General features: G+C 50.6%; 1 protein-coding gene across 1 annotated transcript in view; it reads right to left on the reverse strand.

Moving 5' to 3' along the window:
- Window positions 1–21697, reverse strand: part of ARFGEF2 (ARF guanine nucleotide exchange factor 2) — a 124974-nt gene that overhangs the window by 18624 nt on the left and 84653 nt on the right. Inside the window, exon 31 of the mRNA XM_073580533.1 lies at window positions 8023–8158. Within this exon, the coding sequence (XP_073436634.1) occupies window positions 8023–8158 (136 nt within the window). The remainder of the gene's footprint in view (window positions 1–8022; window positions 8159–21697) is intronic.

Consider the following 21697-nt stretch of genomic DNA (forward strand, 5'->3'; position numbering starts at 1 on the left):
GGGGTCTGAGGTGAAACTGGGCAAATGGTACCGCCTCCATTGCTGCTGCCATCCTGCCAAGTACTCTCATGGCATACCGGAGAGATCTGGGGGACTTGCGGAGGAGTGTGTGAACTCCCAGACAGAGAGCCAGTGCCTTGTCCCTGGGGAGGATCACCAGACCCTTGGAGGTGTCGAATAGCATCCCCAGGAAGGTCAGAGACTGACTCGGGGTAGTCGAGGACTTCTGTAAATTGACTAACCATCTCAGGCGCGTCAGAGTGTCGATCGTGACGTTGACCTCGCAGTCCTTGAGGGTGGGGGCCTTGATGAGAAGGTCGTCCAGGTATGGAACGACTACTATGCCTCTGGAGTGCAGAACGTCCATGGTAGCTGCCACGACCTTTGTAAACGTTCTGGGAGCCGTGGCGAGACCGAACGGGAGGGCCACAAACTGGTAATGGTCTTGGTTGATTGCGAATCTGAGAAACCTCTGATGGGCGGGAGCAATCGGTATATGCAGGTATGCGTCCTGTATGTCTATGGAGGCAAGATATTCTCCTTTTTCCATAGACGCAAAGATTGACCGGAGGGATTCCATGCGGAAGTGACGAACTCGAACATACTTGTTGAGTTGCTTGAGGTCTAGTATGGGTTGGACGCTGCCTCCCTTCTTGGGCACCACGAACAGGTTGGAGTAGAACCCTCGGAAGCGCTCTTCTGCTGGGACTGGCACTATGACTCCTGCTCGCAGGAGGGAAGAAACCGCTTGACGGAAGGCCTGAGCTTTGAGCAGGGATTTTAGAGGGACAGAGGGAAAAACCCTGTGCGGTGGGCTGGTAGTAAACTCGATTTTGTATCCTGAAGACTGGTAGTAAACTCGATTTTGTATCCTGAAGACACTATTTCCTTGACCCACTTGTCTTCTGTAATAGGCAGCCAGACCTGCTGAAAGAGTAGCAGTCGTCCGCCTGCAAGTGGGGTGTCTTCCAGAGGGCATGAGTCAGGATGAGGGAAAAGTCTGAGGTTTTCCTCCTTTAGGTTTTGCCTGGCTTGTCTTTGATTGCCAGTTCGTGTCCGGCCTCTGTGCCGCACATGTGTTGTCCCTGCGGGGGGAATGATTACAGTTTTGTGCTGGGCGTGAGACGGACCAGCCTGAAGAATTCCGAAAGGATCGGAAACGAGATTGATTACGCCTTTTAAACGTGCGTTTTGGTCTTAGTTGGGGAAGTACTTTTGCCCCCCGGTAGCATTGGATATCATTGTATCCAGCTTTCCACCGAAAAGACGGCCGCTGAAGTACGGGAGATTTTTTAGGGACTTTTTTGAGGCCGCATCCGCTTTCCATTCTCTTAGCCAGAGAATACGCCGGATTGTGGAGGCGTTTGATGCTATTCCCGCTATTCCTCTTGCAGAGTCCAACGCTGCATGGACCATGTAATCTGCCACCACTGCAATTTGCACCGCCTGGTCCGCCAGCTGAGGATTTGAAGCTTGAAGGCCCTTTTGCAATAGATCAGCCCAAGCCATGATGGCCTTGGCTGCCCAAACTGAAGCAAATGTGGGAGCCAAAGAGGCACCTGCCGCTTCAAAGATTGAACGAGCCATGCGTTCGACTTGTCTGTCTGCTGTGTCCTTGAGGGTTGAACTGTCCGGCAGCGAGAGAAGCGTTTGTGCTGCCAGCCTAGAGACTGGAGGGTCCACTTCAGGCGAATCTGTCCAATCCTTGGTGTCTTTCTGTGGAAAGGGGTAATTTGCTTCCAAATACTTGCGATTGGCGAATTTTTTCTCAGGCTGCAAAAAATGCTTAGAAAGGATTTTTTGAAATTCCGGGTGATTAGGGAAGACCTTCGATGGTTTCTGAACTTTCAAAGGAAATCTTGTGTTCTGGTGCTTCCGGGGTTGGATCTGAAATGTCCAGCACCCGAAGGATGGAAGAGACGATATCCTCAACTATTGCAGTATTGCTAGGGGGACAAGAGACGAGATAATTCTCTGTTTCGTTGTCTGGGTTAGAGTCATATATGCCTTCCGAGTCTGTGGTCGGAAATCGTTGCGGAGATCCGCACTGTCTGTCTCTGTCAGGGGACAGACTAGGTGACCTGGAGCCACTGTGTCTCTCCCTGGAGGGGGACGACCGAGTGCTATGTGAGGACGCAGATGAATGCGACCTGTGGGTCCGCTTACGTCTGAGACTGTCGGAAGTGGCATGTCCCCGAGATGGGCTGTCCCTTTGCTGGGTAACATTCATAGCCGAGACATGACCCTGCAAAGCCTGCAGTAGTGTAGAGGTCAGGCTATGTATGGACTGTGTTATAGACTGCAACATCTGAGTAGCCCATTCCGGTACGGAAGAAGACGCAGAAGCGTTGGTTCTGACCCAGTGTTTTGGACACAGTCCCGGCAGTGTGGGTCCGCGCTGCCCCTGGGGAGTGGTCTTGCAGGCTGTGCAGAATGCATAAAAGCAGTGTTGCCTGGTTTTCTTCCTTGAGCCCGGCATCATGCACAGAGGCTGGCTAGCAGGGGTCCTACAGGGGCTATGCAAAGGGGAGAACTTATAGGTAATATGAATGCACAGCTGAGTAAAGAGAACCCAGCTGTGATCTTACCCCACCAGTGTGCCCCTAAGTCCAGCGCCGACAAATCACAGTCCTGTGCCCCCCGGAGACTGCTGTATGGCTGTCAGCTATGTTTCCTGCTGCAGCAAGATGGCCACCGGGATTCTGAGGTGGAGGGGGAAGGGGGCGGAGAGCTGAAAAGGGCGCGCTGAGCTATGTAAAAGCGCGCCCTTCCTGCCTCGATCCGCCCCTTCTATGACACTGCAGAGTGTCATTTTCGTCATCCGGGGGGCGGGCCAGGGGGTGGGAATAGGGCGGCGACTTCGGCTAGGCCGAAGCCGCGGCCTAAATTTGATACCTCATGCCCAGAAGGGCTCCAGGACGGCGCGGTTGTCCAGGGGGGGGGGGGGTTGGATTCAAACCAGACCCCCCCGGATTGAACGGCAGACTAGCAGTGGGGTTATGAGCGCGAACTAGGCCCTGTGGGGGGTCCCTCTGAGGCGCTATGCAGCTGGGGCTGCCACAGAGACAGGGGCGCAGGGAGCCGTCTCTGATAGGTGCCATGCCTGCCTGCACCTCCCCCGGTCCCAACAGGAGCCCGCAGCTGGGCTGGGGTCCCTGGACTTGTAAGTGGCCGAATGGTGCATGATACAGGCCCTACCTGCGGTGTCTCAACCTAATGCCCCCAGAGGGGAATTAGGGAGGGTGCTGCTGTCACCGTCAGGGGGCTTCATCCTATCCTCGACCTCAACCCAGAGCCCAAGGGAACTGGGGAAGGAGGGGGGGGTCTCGACTTCGAGCCAGTACCCAAGGGACTGGGGAAGGAGCGACATGGGGAATAGCCGTCTCGACCTCAACCGGGTACCCCTTAATAGGGGACCGAGGAGGGAGCCATGCCGGGAGTCTCGCTGGGGACCCGCTTTTCTTCATCTGTAATCCGTTGAAAAAAAAAATCAAGGAAAAAAACGGAGTAAAAACTCTTAGGTGTGCCTCCTTGCGACACTAAGCAAAAACTGGAGAAGGCTGACGCTGTCCAGGGGTGTATACTGCAGAGGAGGAGCCAAAGTTAATCTTTTTCAGTTTATGCATAGTGTCGCCTCCTAGTGGACAGCAGCATAACACCCACGGTTCTGTGTCCCCCAATAAGGCGACAGAGTAAGGGTCCACATTGGGATTTCCCCACCTTGACACCAGAGGCAAAAATACTGTTTGGTCTAGGCTCCATTCCCCGGAATGAACGTCCTTCCTGCTGAGGAAGTTCGCCTGCTGATATTGACAACAGACGTTTCTCTGCTCAAGGAGAATTTCTTGCAGCTACCAATTTTTTGGTTGAAGAATTTCGTGCCTCCTTGATGTCGGATGTAGGACACTGTAGCCGCATTGTCTGGGCAGACACGTACATGATGATTTGGACAAGAGTTGATGCTGCTTTCAACGCTTCCTCCAGTTTTCAGTTCTCTCACATTTGAGGAGCTAGCTCTGACGTCTGGGGGCCATACCCCCTGGAAGTGTGATTTCTCCACTATAGCACCCCAGACTCTCTGACTGGCGTCTGTGATGACAATTTTCAGGGAGAGCTGATCCCAGCTGACGCCCTGCTGGAGGCTCTGGTAGTCCAGCCTCCATAGGAGAGATGCATTCACATGACTAGGAAGAGGGGTTCCCTTGGTCAGAGCATTCCGATACTTCTTCGAACACCGGAGTACATAGGACCGAAGGAACCGAGTATGGGCTTGAGCCCAGGAAACAGTTTGGACGCACGCTGTAAGCGAACCTAGGATGGACATTGATTCTCAGGGTTGTTGCTCTCTGGTCTCTGAACCTGGAGGACCTCTGAACAAGGTCGAGTTGTCGTTCCCTGGGTAAGAAAGATGTTTGCCTTCCTGAGTCCAGGAGTATCCCTAAGAACTTCTTCCCAGACAAAGGAAGGTGGTCTGATTTCTCCAGGTTGGGGATCCAACCCAAGGACTGTAAAATCTCCAGGGACTTTCCTACGTCCTGGTTCAGGCGAGACATGGATGGAGCCCTTATTAGAAGGTCGTGTAGGTATGGGACAATGCAAATCCCCTGCTGGCAAATGAAGATCATTGCCTCCGCCATTATCTTGGTAAACACTCGAGGGGCTGTTGACACCCCAAACGGCAGGACATTTAACTGGTAGTGGTTGACCCGGGGACCCTGGAAAACCGCAAACCTGAGGAATTCCCTGTGGTCTGGATGAATCGGGACGTGATAGTAAGCGTCCCTCAGGTCTATTGTGGCCAACACCCAATTTGTCCTATGAGGGGGATTGCCGACTTAACCGACTCCATCCTGAATCATTTGTACTTTACCCTTGGTTCAAGGGTTTTAAGTTTATTATAACACTGCTTTCCTAAGGGTTTTACAATTACGAAGAGGCGAGAGTAGTGGCCTCTGCCTATCTCCTGTCGATTTGCCCGCTGGTCTCCCATTCTGGTCCCGAACCTGCTCCAAGCCGCCTAGCAATTGACACCCAATGGGAGCAGTCACGCACAACGTGGAACTGGGGATATCACCTTGCAGAAGTGTCTTTATGTCTGACAGCAAGGATTTTTGGAGGTACACCTGCAAGGAAGTCACTCTTAGGGATTGAGGGGGAGGACTCTCGAACCTCAATCTCAGTCCGTCGTGAAAGGTGCGAATAACCCATTGGTTTGAGGTTATGGATTGCAACAATCTATGCAATTCAAGGGTCGGCCCCCGACCAGAGAACCATGAATTCTGGGAGGACTGGTCACGGGGAGGGAGACGAAAAAAAATCATTTCCTAGGTTCCGGAAGAGACTTCTTTTTATCAGTGGCTTTCTCTAGGATATCATCCAGAGCTGGGCCACATAATAATCTCCCTGAAAGGGAAACGTATAGACGTTTGACATAGAGTCTCCTCCCCAAGCTTTCAGCCACAGAGTTCCCCTGGCTGAGTTGGAGAGGTAAATGCATGACCTGTGACCTGCGATTGCAGGCTGGTCTCCCATTCGGGTCCCAGCCCAGGCTCAAGCTGCTTAGCAGCTGCCACCTGACGAATCTAGAAGGGCTGGTTGGCACCACAGATTTTGCTGCTACTCGGACAGACTTGGCGGAAGCATCCGCTAGGAACCCAGTCGCTTTTGTAATAGGGAAAGAGAGTCAAGGGTTTCTTCCCTGGACGTCTCCTGAGTGAGGTGATCCTCCGGCGTTCACCACCAGCAGACAGGGACCCGGCTACACACATAGAGGCGATATTGGCCTCAAGCAGGGTTGTGGAGGCGTCCCAGGATTTCCTGAGCAAGCTTGCCATTGAGAGTTGCCCTTAAATGGAAGAGCCGCTTTCCTGCACGTCCACTTTAGGGACTTCCCATAAGGAGCCATCTCCGTCCAAGGGAAAAAAACGATTCCTCAATTCTGAGGTGACACCAAGTCTCTCTCGGGAGGGGCCCATTAACAGCCATGAAGGCTTCAGCCCCTGCAAACATCTCATCTTATATAGAGAATTCCACTTCTCCCTCCCGTACTAATCTGGTCTCTCATTCCCGTCCCAGCCCAGCCTCAAGCTGCTTAGCGGCCGTGACGAATGTAGTCACGCTCAGCCTAGAATGGCCGGAGGCACCTTCAGAAGAGAAATAGTATTCCCAGATCTGAGGGTGGAAGTGGAACCCTCATTTTCCCAAGCATCCTCTGAATTAGAGGTATCAAATTCACCCGAGTCAATCAGATTCCAAAGGTGCCGATTTCCTCCTAGCAGGAGGGGGCTGTGGCTGGGAAAACGTTGTTATAGAAGATTGGACTTCTTGTCCGATGAGAGTTTTGATACTGTCCAGTAGGGAGGGCTGCTCTGTATGTAATACATCGTCCGTGCAGGGCTGACAAAGCTACTCTTATATTTGAAGAGGGATGCCTGGAACCACACCTGGTTTATTCTTTTTAGGGTCAGAGGCCTTGTCTCCCTACAAGAGAGAGAGAGAAGGCATACTAAGCCACCTCCAAGACTACTCTCGACAGAAAAGGGGGGACCCACCCCGCTACTTACAGTAGGAGGGTGACGCTCTGCTCCACAGTAGCAGGCAGTAAGGGTTTGTCGCCGTCCATGGTCAGTCTGCCACAGTCACTGTACAGGTTATGGCCTTACCTGGACGCACGCAGACCAGGATTAGAATAATCGAGGTCCATCCAACATGTTGTGTGCTCCTCCTCCCCTCGGTCCATGGGTGGGGGTCATTTCAATCACCTCTCCCCACAGCTGCATTCCCCAGCTGCTGAGCGGCTGCCCCTGCACACTCGGTGGTGCTCCATTCTGGTCCCGGCCCGCCTCAAGCTGCTTAGCGGCTTCCTGACGAGAGCAGCCACGCTCAGCCCAGAAGGGCCGGTGGCTGGGGCCCCGGACCGCACCCGCAGTCCGGTCACTGCAGGCTGCGCGTGCGTTCCCGCCTGGCACGCAGGTGGAAGGCAAACCGGAAGTTTGGCGCCAGTCCTGACGCCACCTCCAGTGTGCATGTGCGCACCCGCATCGCATGCCACATGGGGAGGAGGATGCCATGGAGCTCCAGGAGGACCCCGGCCGCACAGCACCGCCCCGCTTTACCCCGCTGAGGGGGTGCAGGCGGGGCAGGCAAGGGTCCCGAGTACTACCAAAGTGGAGACGAGAGAAGCCTTCCTATGGAGGAGAGCAGAGCCCCCGACCTTTTGACTGCCCAGCGTTACAGGTATCTGATGTTGTAGTGCCTCCGGGCGCCAGCCACGGCAGCACTATCAGGACCTCTTCATGCCCCATAGGGGACAGGAAAAACACTGGAGATAGCAGGAAGGAGAGGGTTATTTAACCTCTTATGCATTTCCTGTCCCCCATTAGGGTGGGGAGATATCCTCCGATATGGCCGTCGTGGAAGGTGACTAGAGAAAGGCCAGATTTGTGCAGTGTACGACTGATTGCAGTCCTGTCCCACCTCAGCTGTAGATCTCTGCAGTTCATCCAGAGTGATCATGGGCCTCTTGGCTGCATCTCTGATCAGTCTTCTCCTTGTTTGAGATGAAAGTTTAGAGGGACGGCTGGGTCTTGATAGATTTGCAGTGGTATGATACTCCTTCCATTTCAATATGATCGCTTGCACGGTGCTCCTTGGGATGTTTAACGTTTTGTAAATCATTTTGTATCCAAATCTGGCTTTAAACATCTCCACAACAGTATCACAGACCTGCCTGTTGTGTTCCTTGGTCTTCATGATGCTCTCTGTGCATCAAACAGAACCCTGAGATCATTGCAGAGCAGGTGCATTTATACGGAGACTTGATTACACACGGGTGGATTTTATTTATCATCATTAGTCATTTAGGACAACATTTGATCATTCAGAAATCCACAATGAACTTCTGGAGTGAGTTTGCTGCACTGAAAGTAAAGGGACTGAATAATATTGCACGCCCCACTTTTCAGTTTTTGAATGTCCACAAACTGTATAAGGCATGACAAGGACAAGCAAGGAGGTTCTCACCTTGTTTCACACACCAGTGTAGCTGGGTAAGGATATCAGAGAGCAGAACGCTGTTCAGGGCCTCATAGAATTGGGTGAAGACATCACAAATTGCATAGAGAGCGTGGTTACAGGTTGTAGTCATCCACTCCGATTTCTAAAAAAAATAAAAATAAAAAAAAATGGATTTTTGTTCTACCCGTAAATTAACTGTCATTGAATACATTGGGGGGGGGGGGGGGGGGGGGGGGGTCACAGGACTCTGGATAAACGCTCTGCCACTAGAAGGATCAATATGGTAAGAGGGATTTTCTGGTACTCACTGTACAATCTCTTTCTTGGAGCCTTCATTGGGGGACACAGGTAACCATGGGTGTATGCTGCTGTTGTTAAGAGGCTGACACTATGCAAAAAAGGAAAAGTAGCTCTTCCCCGGCAGTATACACCCACCAAGTGCCTCAGTTGGTGAAAAATGCAGTAGGAGAGGCAGCAAGAACTCAGACGTATGTACCAACCCAGAAGAGGTGCGTTGGCCCAAACAACGGCACAATAAACAAACGGGGGAAGCTCTGTCCCCCAAAGAAGGCTCCAAGAAAGAGATTTTACAGTGAGTACCAGAAAATCCTTCTTTCTTTATCGCTTCCTTTCCCCCACAGGTAACCATGGGACGTCCAAAAGCAGTCCCAAGGGTGGAAACATGAAACAAAGCAACCCAGAGAAAGGACTTAGGTCGGCCGGTGCAGAACCGACGCCTGCAGTACCTTCCTACCTAAGCCTGCACCGGACGAGGCGTGGGTACGAACCCTGTAGAACCTTGCAAGTGTGTGCATGGACGACCAGGTCGCGGCCTTGCAAATTTGTAATGTCGAAGCCTGGTGATGAACAGCCCAAGAAGCCGCCACTGCCTGGGTGGAGTGGGCTCTTACTCCCGGAGGAGGCCGATTTTCCTGAACGCGGTAAGCCTCCAGTATCGCCGAACGAATCCAACAGGCGATGGTGGATTTTGAAGCTGGAAGCCCCTTCTGATGAAATTCCGAGATGACAAACAGGGAATCGGATTGACGAAGAGAAAAACAGTCCTAGAAAGATAGACCCGAATGGCTCCGACCACATCCAGCTTGTGGAGAGACTTCTCCAGAGGGTGAATCGGGGAAGGGCAAAAGGAGGGAAGGACGATGTCCTCATTGATGTGGAAAGAAGATACCACTTTGGGAAGAAACGAAGGAACGGGTCTGAGAACTACCTTATCGTGAAGAAGAATCAGGTACGGGGAACGGCAGGATAAGGCTGCTAATTCAGAGACCCTTCTAATAGACATAATTGCAATTAGGAAGGCCACCTTCCATGAGAGGAAGGAAAGCGAAATGTTCTGAATGGGTTCGAAGGGCACACATTGGAGAGAGCCGAGGACGAGGTTAAGATCCCATGGATCTATCGGAGTATGGTAAGGAGGAGCCACGTGGGCAACTCCATGGATAAAGGTTTTCACTTGCAGAATGGGAGCCAGATGCCTCTGGAAAAGGATATACAGAGCGGAGACCTGGCCCTTCAGGGTACTGAGGGATAGGCCTGAGTCGAGGTCTACTTGTAGGAAACCCAGGATAGAAGAAAGGGAAAAGGACACTAGAAACACATTGTTTTCCTCACACCACCGGAAAAAGGCTTTCCAGTACCTGTGGTAAATGTGCGAGGAAGCTGGTTTTCTAGCTCTGATCATGGTATGAATGATCTGGTGTAATAAAACAGACTCCTTCAAAACCGTGGCCTCAATGGCCATGCCATTAAACTCAAAGACTGAGAACTCTGGTGGAAGATGGGGCCTTGCGAGGGGAGATCTGGACGTTCTGGAAGCCTCAAGGGAACGTCCGAGAGTATGTTTACCAGCTCCGCATACCAAGGTCGTCTTGGCCAGTCTGGAGCAATCAGGGTCGCTGGAATCCCTTCTGACTTGATATTTTTTACGACCCTTGGAATCAAGGGGAGAGGCGGAAACAGGTAAGGAAGATGAAACTGGGACCAAGAAATTACAAGGGAGTCGCAACGGATGGCCAGAGGGTCCCAGGACCTGGCTACGAACAGAGGAACTTTGTGGTTCATCCAAGACGCCATGAGGTCGACGTTCAGAGGGACCCAACACTGACATATCTGATTGAAGACTGTAGGATGGAGAGACCACTCGCCTGATGCTAGGCCTTGGCGGCTTAGGAAAAAGGCTGCCCAATTTTCTACCCCCGGGATGTGAACGGCTGATATAGCCAGAACATGACGTTCCACCCAACGCAGGATCTTTGCCACTTCTGCCATCACCTGTTTGCTGCGAGTCCCGCCCTAGTGGTTTATGTACGCCACGGCCATGGCGTTGTCCAATTGAATGCGGATGGGTTTGCCTGCTAGGAGAGACTGCCAGCGAAGAAGGGCAAGGAAGATTGCCCTGATTTCCAGAACACTGATGGGGAGAAAGGCTTCCTGGGGATTCCAGCGACCTTGCGCTGTGTACCGAAGGAAAACCGCTCCCCACCCCAGGAGACTAGCATCGGTGATGATGACTTGCCGCTGAAGAGGAAGAAAGGACCTCCCCCGCAGGACTGAGGCAGATCGCGTCCAATAGGTCAGGGATTGACTTACTTTGAGAGGCAGAAGCACAGGGCGGTCTAGAGACCGTTCTCTTGTCCCAGGCAGACAGGAGGGACAATTGAAGAGGACGGGTGTGGAACTGGGTGAAGGGCACATCTTCCATGGAGGCAATCATCTTCCCCAGGACTCACATGCAGGAGCGAAGATTGAGGGGGACTGGGCGCTTTAGAGATCTGACTCCCTTGCGGAGAGCTAAAAACTTGTCCTTCGGAAGGAAAAACCAAGCTAGGTTCGTGTCGAACTCCATGCCCAGGAAAACTAGTCGCTGAGTCGGGATCAGAGTGGACTTTTTCCCTGTTGATTATCCAGCAGAGACGGGCCAGTGACCTGAAGACTCTGAATGCAGTCTCGGTGGGACGTGCCTTTGATCAGCAGATCGTCCAGGTTAGGGATTATGAGAATTCCCCTGGAGCGAAGGATGGCCATGACAGCTGCCATGACCTTCGTGAAGACCCTGGGGGCAGACGCTAGGCCGAAATGAAGGGCCGTGAATTGGTAGTGATCCTCCTGGATTGCAAACGGAAGGAATCTCTGATGTTGTACACAAACAGGAACGTGGAGATAAGCATCCTGAATGTCTACAGAGCAGAGAAATTCCCCCGGCTCCATGGAGGCGATCACCGAGAGTAATGATTCAATCCTGAAGTGGCGGATCCGACCGTGGCGATTTAGCAGTTCGAGGTCCAAGATTGGGCGGAGCAAACAGTCTTTTTTCAGGACTACAAAAAGATTTGAGTAAAACCCTGAAAATCGCTTGGTTTGAGGAACGGGTACGATTACTCCGGTGGTTAAAAGGGAAGAGTCAGCCTGGAGAAACCCCGCTGCCCGAGATAGCTGTTTTGGAGGACAAGACAGAAAGAAGCGTCTTTCTGGGAGGGAAGAAAAATCAATGTTGTTGTAACCGTAAGTAACGATTTCTCTGACCCAGGCGTCATCGACCACCGACAACCATGTGTCCCTGAGAAAAAGCCTGCCTCCCACTCTGGAAAAACTTCCAGGTGGGGGTAACCCTGCACTTAGAAGAGAATCTGTTTGAGTGGAAACCAGGGGACTTTGAGGGTCGGCCCTTTGGCCTCCAGTGAGGTGTAGGCTTGAAGTATGTTTTTTTTCGTTCTCCAGAAGCGGAGGGACGGTCCTGTTAGGACTGAAGACAGGAAAGGTCGAAAAGACCTAAAAGGTCGAGGACCTTTACTGTTGAAAGGGCGTTTAGGTCTGGACTGAGGTAGAGAGGTGCTTTTACCTCCAGTAGCGTCCAAAATTATCTGGTCCAGCCTGGCCCCAAAGAGCCTGGAACTTTGGAAGGCAAGGTTGGTGAGAGACCTTTTAGACGTCGTGTCTGCACTCCATGCCTTCAACCAAAGGATGCAGCGTATGGCCACGATGTTTCTGCTTGCTCTGGCGGAACAGCCGGCTGCATCCAAGGAGGCAGCCAGAAGATATTTGCCGGCATAAGCAATCTGGTCTGCCAACTCTGCTAGCTCATCTGGAGGAGCTGATGCCAAGATGCCCTTGCAAAGTATTTTGGCCCAGGCCGAGATGGCTTCGCCACCCAGGTGGAAGCGAAACTGGGGCAGAGGGAGGCACCAGTCGCCTCAAAAACCAATTTGGCAAGTGACTCCATCTGCTTGTCTGTCGCGTCTTTAAGAGACTCTCCGTCCGGTAGAGACAGGATCGTCTTGGAGGACAGACGAGAAACCCGCGGATCCACTTTAGGGGACTCAGCTCATCTGCTGAGAACATAGTAACATAGTTATTAAGGTTGAATGAAGACTTTAAGTACATCTAGTTCAACCCATATCGTATCCTTACTTGTCCTAACATGTTGATCCAGAGGAAGGCAAAAAAACCCATGTGGCAAACAGTAAGCTTCACATTGGGGAAATAAATTCCTTCCCGACTCCACATACAGCAATCAGACTAGCTCCCTGGATCAACGCAATATTAAGGAAAATAGTGTATATACCCTGTAATATTATACTTTTCAAGAAAGGCATCCAGTCCCTTCTTAAATTTTAGTAGGGAATCACTCATTACAACATCATATGGCAGAGAGTTCCATAGTCTCACTGCTCTTACAGTAAAGAATCCACGTCTGTGATTATGCTTAAATCTTCTTTCCTCCAGACGTAGAGGATGCCCCCTTGTCCCAGTCACAGGTCTAAGAGTAAAAAGATCATTAGAAAGGTCTTGTACTGTCCCTGCATATATTTATACATTGCAATTAGATCACCCCTAATTAGCCTTCGATTTTCTAAACTAAATAACCCCAGGTGTAATAACCTGTCGTGGTATTGCAGACCCCCCAGTTCCCTAATAACCTTGGTCACTCTTCTCTGCACCCACTCCAGTTCAGCTATGTCTTTTTTATACACCGGAGACCAGAACTGTACGCAGTATTCTAAGTGTGGTCACACTAGTGACTTATATAGAGGTAAAATTATGCTCTCCTCATGAGCATCTATGCCTCTTTAATGCATCCCATTATTTTATTGGCCTTTGCAGCAGCTGCCTGACACTGGCCACTAAATGTGAGTTTGTCGTCCACCCATACACCCAGGTCTTTTTCAGTGATAGTTTTGCCCAGTGTTTTACAATTAAGCACATAATTATACATCTTGTTTGTTCTACCCTAGTGCATGACCTCACATTTATCCCCATTAAAGCTCATTTACCATTTATCAGCCCAAGCTTCTAGTTTACATAACTCCTCCTGTAATATAAAATTTTCCTCCTCTGTATTGATTACCCTGCAGAGTTTAGTGTCATCTGCAAATATTGAAATTGTACTCTTTATGCCCCCTACAAGGTCATTAATAAATATGTTAAAAAGAAGCGGGCCCAATACTGACCCCTGTGGTACCCCACTGCTAACCGTGACCAAGTCCAAGTGTGCTCCATTAATAACCACCCTTTGTTTCCTTTCCCTGAGCCAGCTCTTAGCCCACTTACACATATTTTGCCCTATCCCCATTGTTCTCATTTTATGTATCAACAGCTTTTGAAAAGACCATGTACACCACGTCCACTGCATTCCCTTCGTCCAGTCTGGAACTTACCTCTTTACAAAAGCTTATCAGATTAGTCTGACAGGAACAATCCCTTGTAAACCCATGTTGATATTGGGTCATGAGGGTATTCTTCTTCAGATACTCCAGTATAGTATTAGAAGAGCCAGGTTAAAGGAATATAGCAAGTCTATTTGCTTCCTTCCTGGAAAACGCATTTCAAGATGTTCCCAGCGCTTGGTAAAAGTATAATCAAACTCCTTGTGGTTGGTAAAGGTTCGGGAGGAACGCTTTACCAATTTAAATGAGACAGAGGAGTCTTGGGAGGACATCTTGTCCTCTTTTAGTTTGAGAGTTTGGGTAATAGCAGAGATAAGGCTATCTACCATGTCCTGCATCTTAGAAGTCTGGTCTGTACCGGAGTCAGACCGGGACTGTGAATACACGTCCGACCCAAGGTCATCCTCAGAGGAGGGGAGATGGGGAGAGAAGAGCAGCATAGATGCTGCGGAGGGGCCCGGTGAGCTGGAAAAGGAGCTGGACCCAGAGTCCTTTTACTAGGACTCCTACCCGATCTGTCCCTTTGAAGGTCGTGGTCAGGTGCATGAGAGGCATTCGGAGCACTGGTGGCTGCAGATAGCTGTGGAAGGCGTTCTAGGACCTGGACCAGGGACTGGGATACTTTAGTCAGGTCGGAGACCGACTGAGACATAGCAATGACCCACTCTGGGGGAGGGGGAGTGCTCTCATCCCGGGAGTCAGAGTGCTCCTGTGGGGCAGACATGGTGGAAGGACGGGCAGAAAGGAGACGACTGACCTGACATCCACTTTTTTCTTGCAGCATACGCAGGCGTAATGAGTTACAGGGGGCTTAGGATAAGAAGCCCCTGTAGAGTTGGGCATAGGTAAAGCCTGTTGCAGTATTGCAGAAAGGAGCTATAGATGGTCATACTGCACAGGAGTGCTATTTAGTAGCACAGGGGCTAGGAGGGAAAAAGGGGCAGAGCCTACCCGGTACCAAAGATACGCAGCAGGCCGAAGGTTAGCTGTGTCCCCCGAGCCGTGAGTCCAGTAGGGCTGTGATGAGCGGTGCACAAGGTGCTGAGCAGCTTCCAAGATGGAGAAACGCAAGTACCTTCGTGATGCGAGCAGTGGGCGTGGTTTAGTTGCCGAGCAGTATGATAGGCTGCTTGCTGAAAGGGACGCAGTCAGGCAGTGCACCATGTAGATATGCGGCCTGAGTGGATAAAAAGCGACGCCAGTGAACGCGCTAAGAGCAGGGGGCGTGACAGGAAGTTCCCTTGGAGAAAGTGAAAATAAAGGCCGACGGGCTGACACGCAGGAAGCGTGTAGGGGGGAAGAAAAAAAACAGAATACCGGCGAGGGAGACGCGCGCATATGAGGGCGTGAAATTCAACATGTGGCGCGGACACCGTGGAGCCCGGGAACTGACAGAGCTGGGGAGATACGCGTATAAGAGGGTGCAAAATTCAAAATGCAGCGCGGGCACTGGTAGGTGCTATGGGGACCCGGGGACTGATCATGCCGGGGAGACGCGTGCAAGTGAGGGCGCGAAATTCAAACTGTGGCGCGGACACCGTTGGTTTCTATGGGGCCCGGGGAGGGGACTCTGCCGTGATGAAGAGCATCCGCTGGACGGGGGAATTCACCCTGGAGGACCCGTGAGGGTGACAGGGGATATGGTCCTGCCTGCGGGCCTGAGAGTTGCGATGTGGGTGACACCACACTGCTCGCTCAGCTGCATAAATATGGGAAAGCAGGGTGAGAATTTACACCCTGTTAGGGCCCCGTCACAAGTATCGCTGCTGAGTCACAAGTTTTGTGACACAACAGCGATCTCACCAGCGAGATCGCTGTGTGTGACAGCGATCAGTGACCGGCCCCCCTGCCAGTATCGCTGATAGAAACATTTTTTTCGTCTCTGATCTCCCGCTGGCCCTCACGCATCGCTGCGTGTGACAGGCGGGAGACCAGCGATCAGCTGGTAACTAACGTACACATCGATACCCGATGTGTACGTTAGTTAGCAGAGAGTTACAGGTGCCGCCTCCTCATGCTGGGGACGAGGAGCCCGCGGAGTGTGTACCTGCCGCCGCCGCACGATGGGGACCAGGAGGCAGCAGGACGCCGCCAGGAGAGGCCGGGGATGCAGGCGCCCTCTGCTGGTGGAGGACTGGAACAGCAGGCACACTTGTCCGCTGCTCCCGGGCTCGCTCCTCACCTCGGCGTGCTGATCGCTGGTGAAGCTGTCTGTGTGACAGCTCACCAGCGATCACATAGCGACTCACCAGCGACCCTGACACGTTGGTATCGTTGTCAGGATCGCTGGTAAGTCGCTATGTGTGACTCCAGCTTTACCCTGAAGCTGTCTCTGAAAAACAAAGGGAAAAAAAAATCAGTAACACACAACAAGACCAGAAAGGAAAAGGGTTAGCTGCGGATCTGGGAACAGATCCAGGTCCGCCTCTTATAGACACTAAGCACAAACTGAGGTACTTGGTGCCTGTCGGTGGGTGTATACTGCCGGGGAGGAGCTACTTTTCCTTTTTTGCAGCAGTGTCAGCCTCCTGGCAACAGCAGCATACACCCATGGTTACCTGTGTCTTTCCAATGAAGCGATAAAGAAAAATGATAATTAATTACTTACCGGTAATTTGATTTTCCAGAGCCATGACAGCACCGCACATGAGAGATGGTATCCGCCCACAGGAATAGGAAACCTGTAGCAGAGATAAAAGAAGGGGGCGGCACCTCTCTCCTCAGTTTGTTTCAGAATATGCAAGGTAACCGCCTTATTAGTTGACATGTATTGTAATTTGATTAAGTCACTCTTACCACCTTCTTTTGATATATTATATATTTCTATATATATTTTTCTCATATATACATATATTTGTGCATCACACAACCATCCCCAAGATAGGGCGGGAATCAATGCGGTGCTGTCATGGCTCTGGAAAATCAAATTACCGGTAAGTAATTATCATTTTTTTTCCCTTCCCCATGACAGCACCGCACATGAGAGGAAGAAATAGAAGAGACTCCTAGGGTGGGACAACAGCAGATAACACCTTTCTCCCAAAGGCAAGATTCGAGAGTCCTAGATCTAGCCTATAGTGATGGAAAAAAGTGGATGGTGAAGACCATACTGCTGCTTTGCAAATCTGTTCTACAGATGCATTTGCACTTTCGGCCCAGGCTGTGGCTATGGCCCTTGTAGAGTGAGCCGTTACACCCAGTGGGGGAGTCTGACCTGAGGAAGAGTAAGACAGTGAAATAGCCATACGTAGCCATAGTGCAATGGTTGATTTTGAAGCTTTTTTTTTTTCTTCTTTCCCCTGTTTGTCCCCTGGAAGGAAACAAAAGGGGCCGAAGACTGTCGCCATAATTTTGCGACCTCTATATATTGAGGTAGGCAACGTCTGACATCCAAGCAATGAAAGGTTTGCTCTCCCTGGGATTTTGGGTTTAGCCTAAAACTAGGGCAAAAATTATTTCCTGATCCCTGTGAATTTTGGAATTGACCTTCGGGAGGAAGGCCAGGTCAGTTTTTAGGATTACTCTGTCATCCAGAAAGGTAGCATAAGGGGGATTTACAGAGATAGCTTGCAGCTTGCAGATACATTGAGCTGAAGTCAGGGCACCAGGAGAACTGTTTTCAACATTAATGCCTTTACCGAAGTGGAAGTAATTGGCTCGAAAGGAGGAGATGTTAGGGCATTTAATACTAGATTTAAATCCCAGGGAGCTACCTTAGTCAGTAATTTTGAGGGTCTGGTTGTGAAGGAGGCTCAAATGAACCTATAGACCCAAGGGTGAGCGGCAAGCTTTTGGTCAAACAACACACCCAGGGCAGATACTTGCACTTTTAGGGCGCTCGTGGACAACCCTTTCTAGCCCTCTTTGGAGGAATTCCAGGATCTCTTTTATTGGAACTTCCTGGCTCGTTTTGGATCACTGTCAGCCTGAGAACTCCAGGAACCTTTACCAAATTTTTTGGTACTTGACTGACATTTTTCCTGCCAGCAAGCAGGGTGGTCACCAAGGGCCTGAGAATCCCTTTGCTAAAAGGAGTCCCCTCTCAAGTTCCATGCGGTGAGATGGAGTCTGTGCACTTGAGGATGTAGTACTGGGCCCTGGTGAAGTAGATTCGGGATATCCAGGAGGATCCATGGGTCCGAGATAGACATGCGTCCGAGTCATGTGAACTATGCCCTTTTTGGCCAGAAGGGCGCAATAAGGATTACCCATGCCTTGTCTTCTCGAATCTTTTCCAGGAATATTGGAATTAACGGAATCGGGGGAAATGCATAAGCTAGGGGAAATTCCCAGCGGTGTAGCAGTGCATCCACCCCTTCTGGGTGTTCTCTTGGGTTTAGAGAGTAGAACCTGTGTACTTTTCGATTCCTTCTTGTGGCAAACAGATTCACTTCTGGTGTGCCACAGATGGCACAGACTCTCCCAAATATCTCCAGATTTAGGGACTACTCCTCCTGGTGTAATACATGCCGGCTTAAAAAGTCGACCAGAAGACTGTCTGTCCCTTTCAAATGTGTCCCCGTTAGGAACAGAATAATTTTTAGGCTTCTGCCATCAGAAATGTTGACCGTGTACCCCCTTGTCGGTTTATGTAGGCTATGGCCATACTGTTGTCGGATAAAATTGCAACATGTTTGCCTTGGATTTCTTCTTTTACCTGAAGAAATGCCAGCTTTACAGCTGCCAGTTCTTTAAAACTGGAGGATGCTGTCCTTATTGAGGGTTCCCATTGGCCCTGTAGAATCCGGTCCGCTAGGTGTGCTCCCCAACCTAATGGACTTGTGTCCGTGGTTAGCACCATGGGTTCTGAACAGACCAGGGTACTGCCCTGCTTAAGTTTTTGGTGCTCAGCCACCATTTTAACGAGTTCTGAACTTGTGGCGACAAGATTATCTCCCGATTCAAATTGCAAGGGTATTTTCCCTACTCGGCCAAGATCTGCCACTGTAATTTTCTTGTGTGGCTTTGCAATCACCGGACCACCGGGATTATCGCACCTAGAAGTGACATCGCCCCTTCTACCGATATGGCATGACCAGGTTGTATTTGTTGTATTTTTGATGAATGGTCCGAATCTTCCTCTCTGGGAGGACACATTGTTGTTTGACTGAATCTAATTGAATTCCGAGGAATTCTTGTGACTGGACCGGAACTAACCTGGATTATTTTTTTTATTTTAGGTTTACCATCCAGCCTACCCTGGTTAATATCTCCAATACTTTTGTGACTGCCTCTCCACAATTTTCTTGTTGTTCCCCACGACGAGGACATCGTCCAAATAGGGTACTAGCAGTATGTTTTCTTTCCTCACAAAGGACGTCATCTCTGAGATGATCTTTGTGAATATGCGAGGGGCCAATGACACCCCGAAGGGAAGGCATTGATATTGAAGGTGAGTGGGGACCTGAGCAATCTCCACTCCCAACCTTAGGTATTGCTGGTGTTCTCCCCATATTGGCACATGGTAGTAAGCATTGGTTAGATCCATTACTGCCATGTAGCAGCCTGGGTCGAGTAACCTTAACACTTTTAGGGTGCTCGCCGATTTTAAAGTTTCCATTTTGAAGCTCTCCGCACGGATATATCGGTTCAACGCTCTTATGTTGAATATTGTTCTCAATGGACTGTCCGTCTTTGGCGTGAGGAACAGGGTGCTGTAGAATCCCTTTCCTATTTGGTGGTGTGGTACTTTTATCAGTACTTACTTTTGTATGAGGAGCTGAACCTCCTTCTCTAGCGTGGCCTGGTTCTTTTTGGCCACATGCGTCATGTTTATTCACTGCGGTGGGGAGCTGCGCAGACCTTCCGACAAGAGCTTGGTTATCCAGTTTGAGGCAGGTAATGTCGCCCACTCGTGCTGAAGTCTTCCCCCCCCCACCGGAATTTTGGAGCCTAGAGAAGGGGGGTGGTGGGAATCTTTTTTTTTTTTTTTTTTTTTTTTCCCCCCCGACGCTTTCCCCAAAATTTAGTCTGACGCCTTCCTGAAGAGGTATTGTCCCTCACGGGGGACTGCACGGCGCTTGACCTTAGACTGAAAATCTGCGGCCCAATTTTTTACAATAGTGCTCTGCGACCCGAATTTGAAAGGGTGCATGCATGGCAGAACATCGGACGGAGTCAACCGCGGCATCTGCCAGGAATCCTGCCGCTTTCTGTAGGGAAGGTATTGCTTCTAGCAGCCTTTCCCTTGGGCATTTATTTGCTCATCGAGTTCCTCTAACCACTTGACCATAGCATGTGCTGTGCAAGTGGTGGGTAACCCAGGTTTAATGATCATACTGGCGTCTCCCAAGCAGATTTTAGAAAAGCATCAGCCTTTTTTTTTTTCCATTCAAGGGGATCTTTTAAGGCACCCATGTCTTCAAATGGCAGGGCTATCCCTCTGGAGGTACTGGCGATAGCAGCATCCAGTGTAGGAGCTTATTCCCCCATTTTTCAAATACTTCTTCATCAAACGGGTATTTACTTTTAAGTGTTTGTGGCATGGACATCTTTTTGTTGGGTCTTTTTTTTTCTCCTAAATTTAGTAGATTATCGTGGGAAGGAAACCATGCGTTTCTTCCTTTCTAAATTACTAAACATGAAATCCTGTACTGTCTGCGGCTCCCTATGCGTTTCAATCCCCCATGGTAGACCTGACAGTTTGAGTGATTTTCCGATATCTTCGGATAGAAAATAAAGGTGAGCTTCTTCCTCGTCTGAGGAGTCCAGGTCTGAGTCATTAGAGGGCCACTCTCCCAGCTCTTCCTCTGAGTCCTCACCGTTTGAATCTCTGTAGGGGGTCGGGTTGAGGTAGGTTTGGCAAAGCTGAGCGCAGTGTGCTGCTTTGTTTTTACCTCATCCCGGATATTTATATTCTGGAGTAGGGATGGTGATTCTTCGGCCACTGTTTTTTTAATACCCGAGCGACAAGAGTCGCTTATCGCACGTTTTAGGGAGGGTTTTTCTGCATAATGCACATGCTTTATTCTTGTTTGAACGTGGCCCTTTTTTTTTTTTTTTTTTTTAAGCATGACCCGAGGCTGGTCCCGGCCAAGCCTCAAGCTGCTTAGCAGCCGCCACCTGAAGAATGCAGTCATGCTCAGCCTAGAATGGCCGGTGGCCCAGCCTTAAGCTGACACCTGATGAGAGCATTCACGCTCAGCCTAGAGGGGTCGGCCCCTAGGGGACACATGACAGAGGGCATCATTACCCACACATTTTTGCCTTACAAAGGCACTCACCCAAACCCCTTGGGTACTACAGTAGCCTCCAGGTCTTCCTCTGGTGTGCGCACTACGGTTGCGGGGTCCGCCATGCCTTACCAGCTGCTGCCGCCGCTTGAGAGAGCCTTGTTTCATTATAATGGAGGAGTGGTGTGCGCGCTCCAGGATCAGCTCCCTCCCGGAAGTGTCCAGCACACCAGCTACTCCCGGCGTGTGACGTCACTTCCAGTGTGACTGGAAGCCATCTCCCATTCAGTCGGCGCCAGCGTCGTGATGGACACGCCTCCTCCCGGCCAAGCCTCCCGACAGGAGTGGCCGCCGATGAGTTCAGCGGGGGGAATGAGCGCGGCACTGACAGCCCCCCTAGCTGGGATTACAGGCGCGCGCCACTGCGCCCAGCTGCCTTTCCCCCCATACAGATCTCAGCCGCCAGACTGGACTTCATCAGAGGGAGATCCCCCTGGAGGTATGAGACCTGCCACAGGCATCCACCTGCAGGAACAGGAAACCAAACTGAGGAGAGAGGCGCCGCCCGCTTCTTTTATCTCTGCCACACGTTTCCTGTTCCGGGGGAAGGATACCATCTCATGTGCGGTGCTATCATAGGGGAAGGGGAAAAAAAAGCATTGGCTCCGCCTCTTTGGTTACATCCTCTTCTTGAACACCAGGAAGCACATTTTAGTGTTAAAAGCAGGAGAGCAACCAAAAACAAAAAACAGTAAAATTGAACACACACACACAAAAAAAAAAAATTAATAGGGATTTTAGTGTACTCACCGTAAAATCCTTTTC

Source organism: Dendrobates tinctorius, unplaced genomic scaffold (assembly GCF_039654945.1).
Source record: "Dendrobates tinctorius isolate UK_male_01 unplaced genomic scaffold, ASM3965494v1 ptg000065l, whole genome shotgun sequence".
NCBI lineage: Eukaryota > Metazoa > Chordata > Amphibia > Anura > Dendrobatidae > Dendrobates > Dendrobates tinctorius.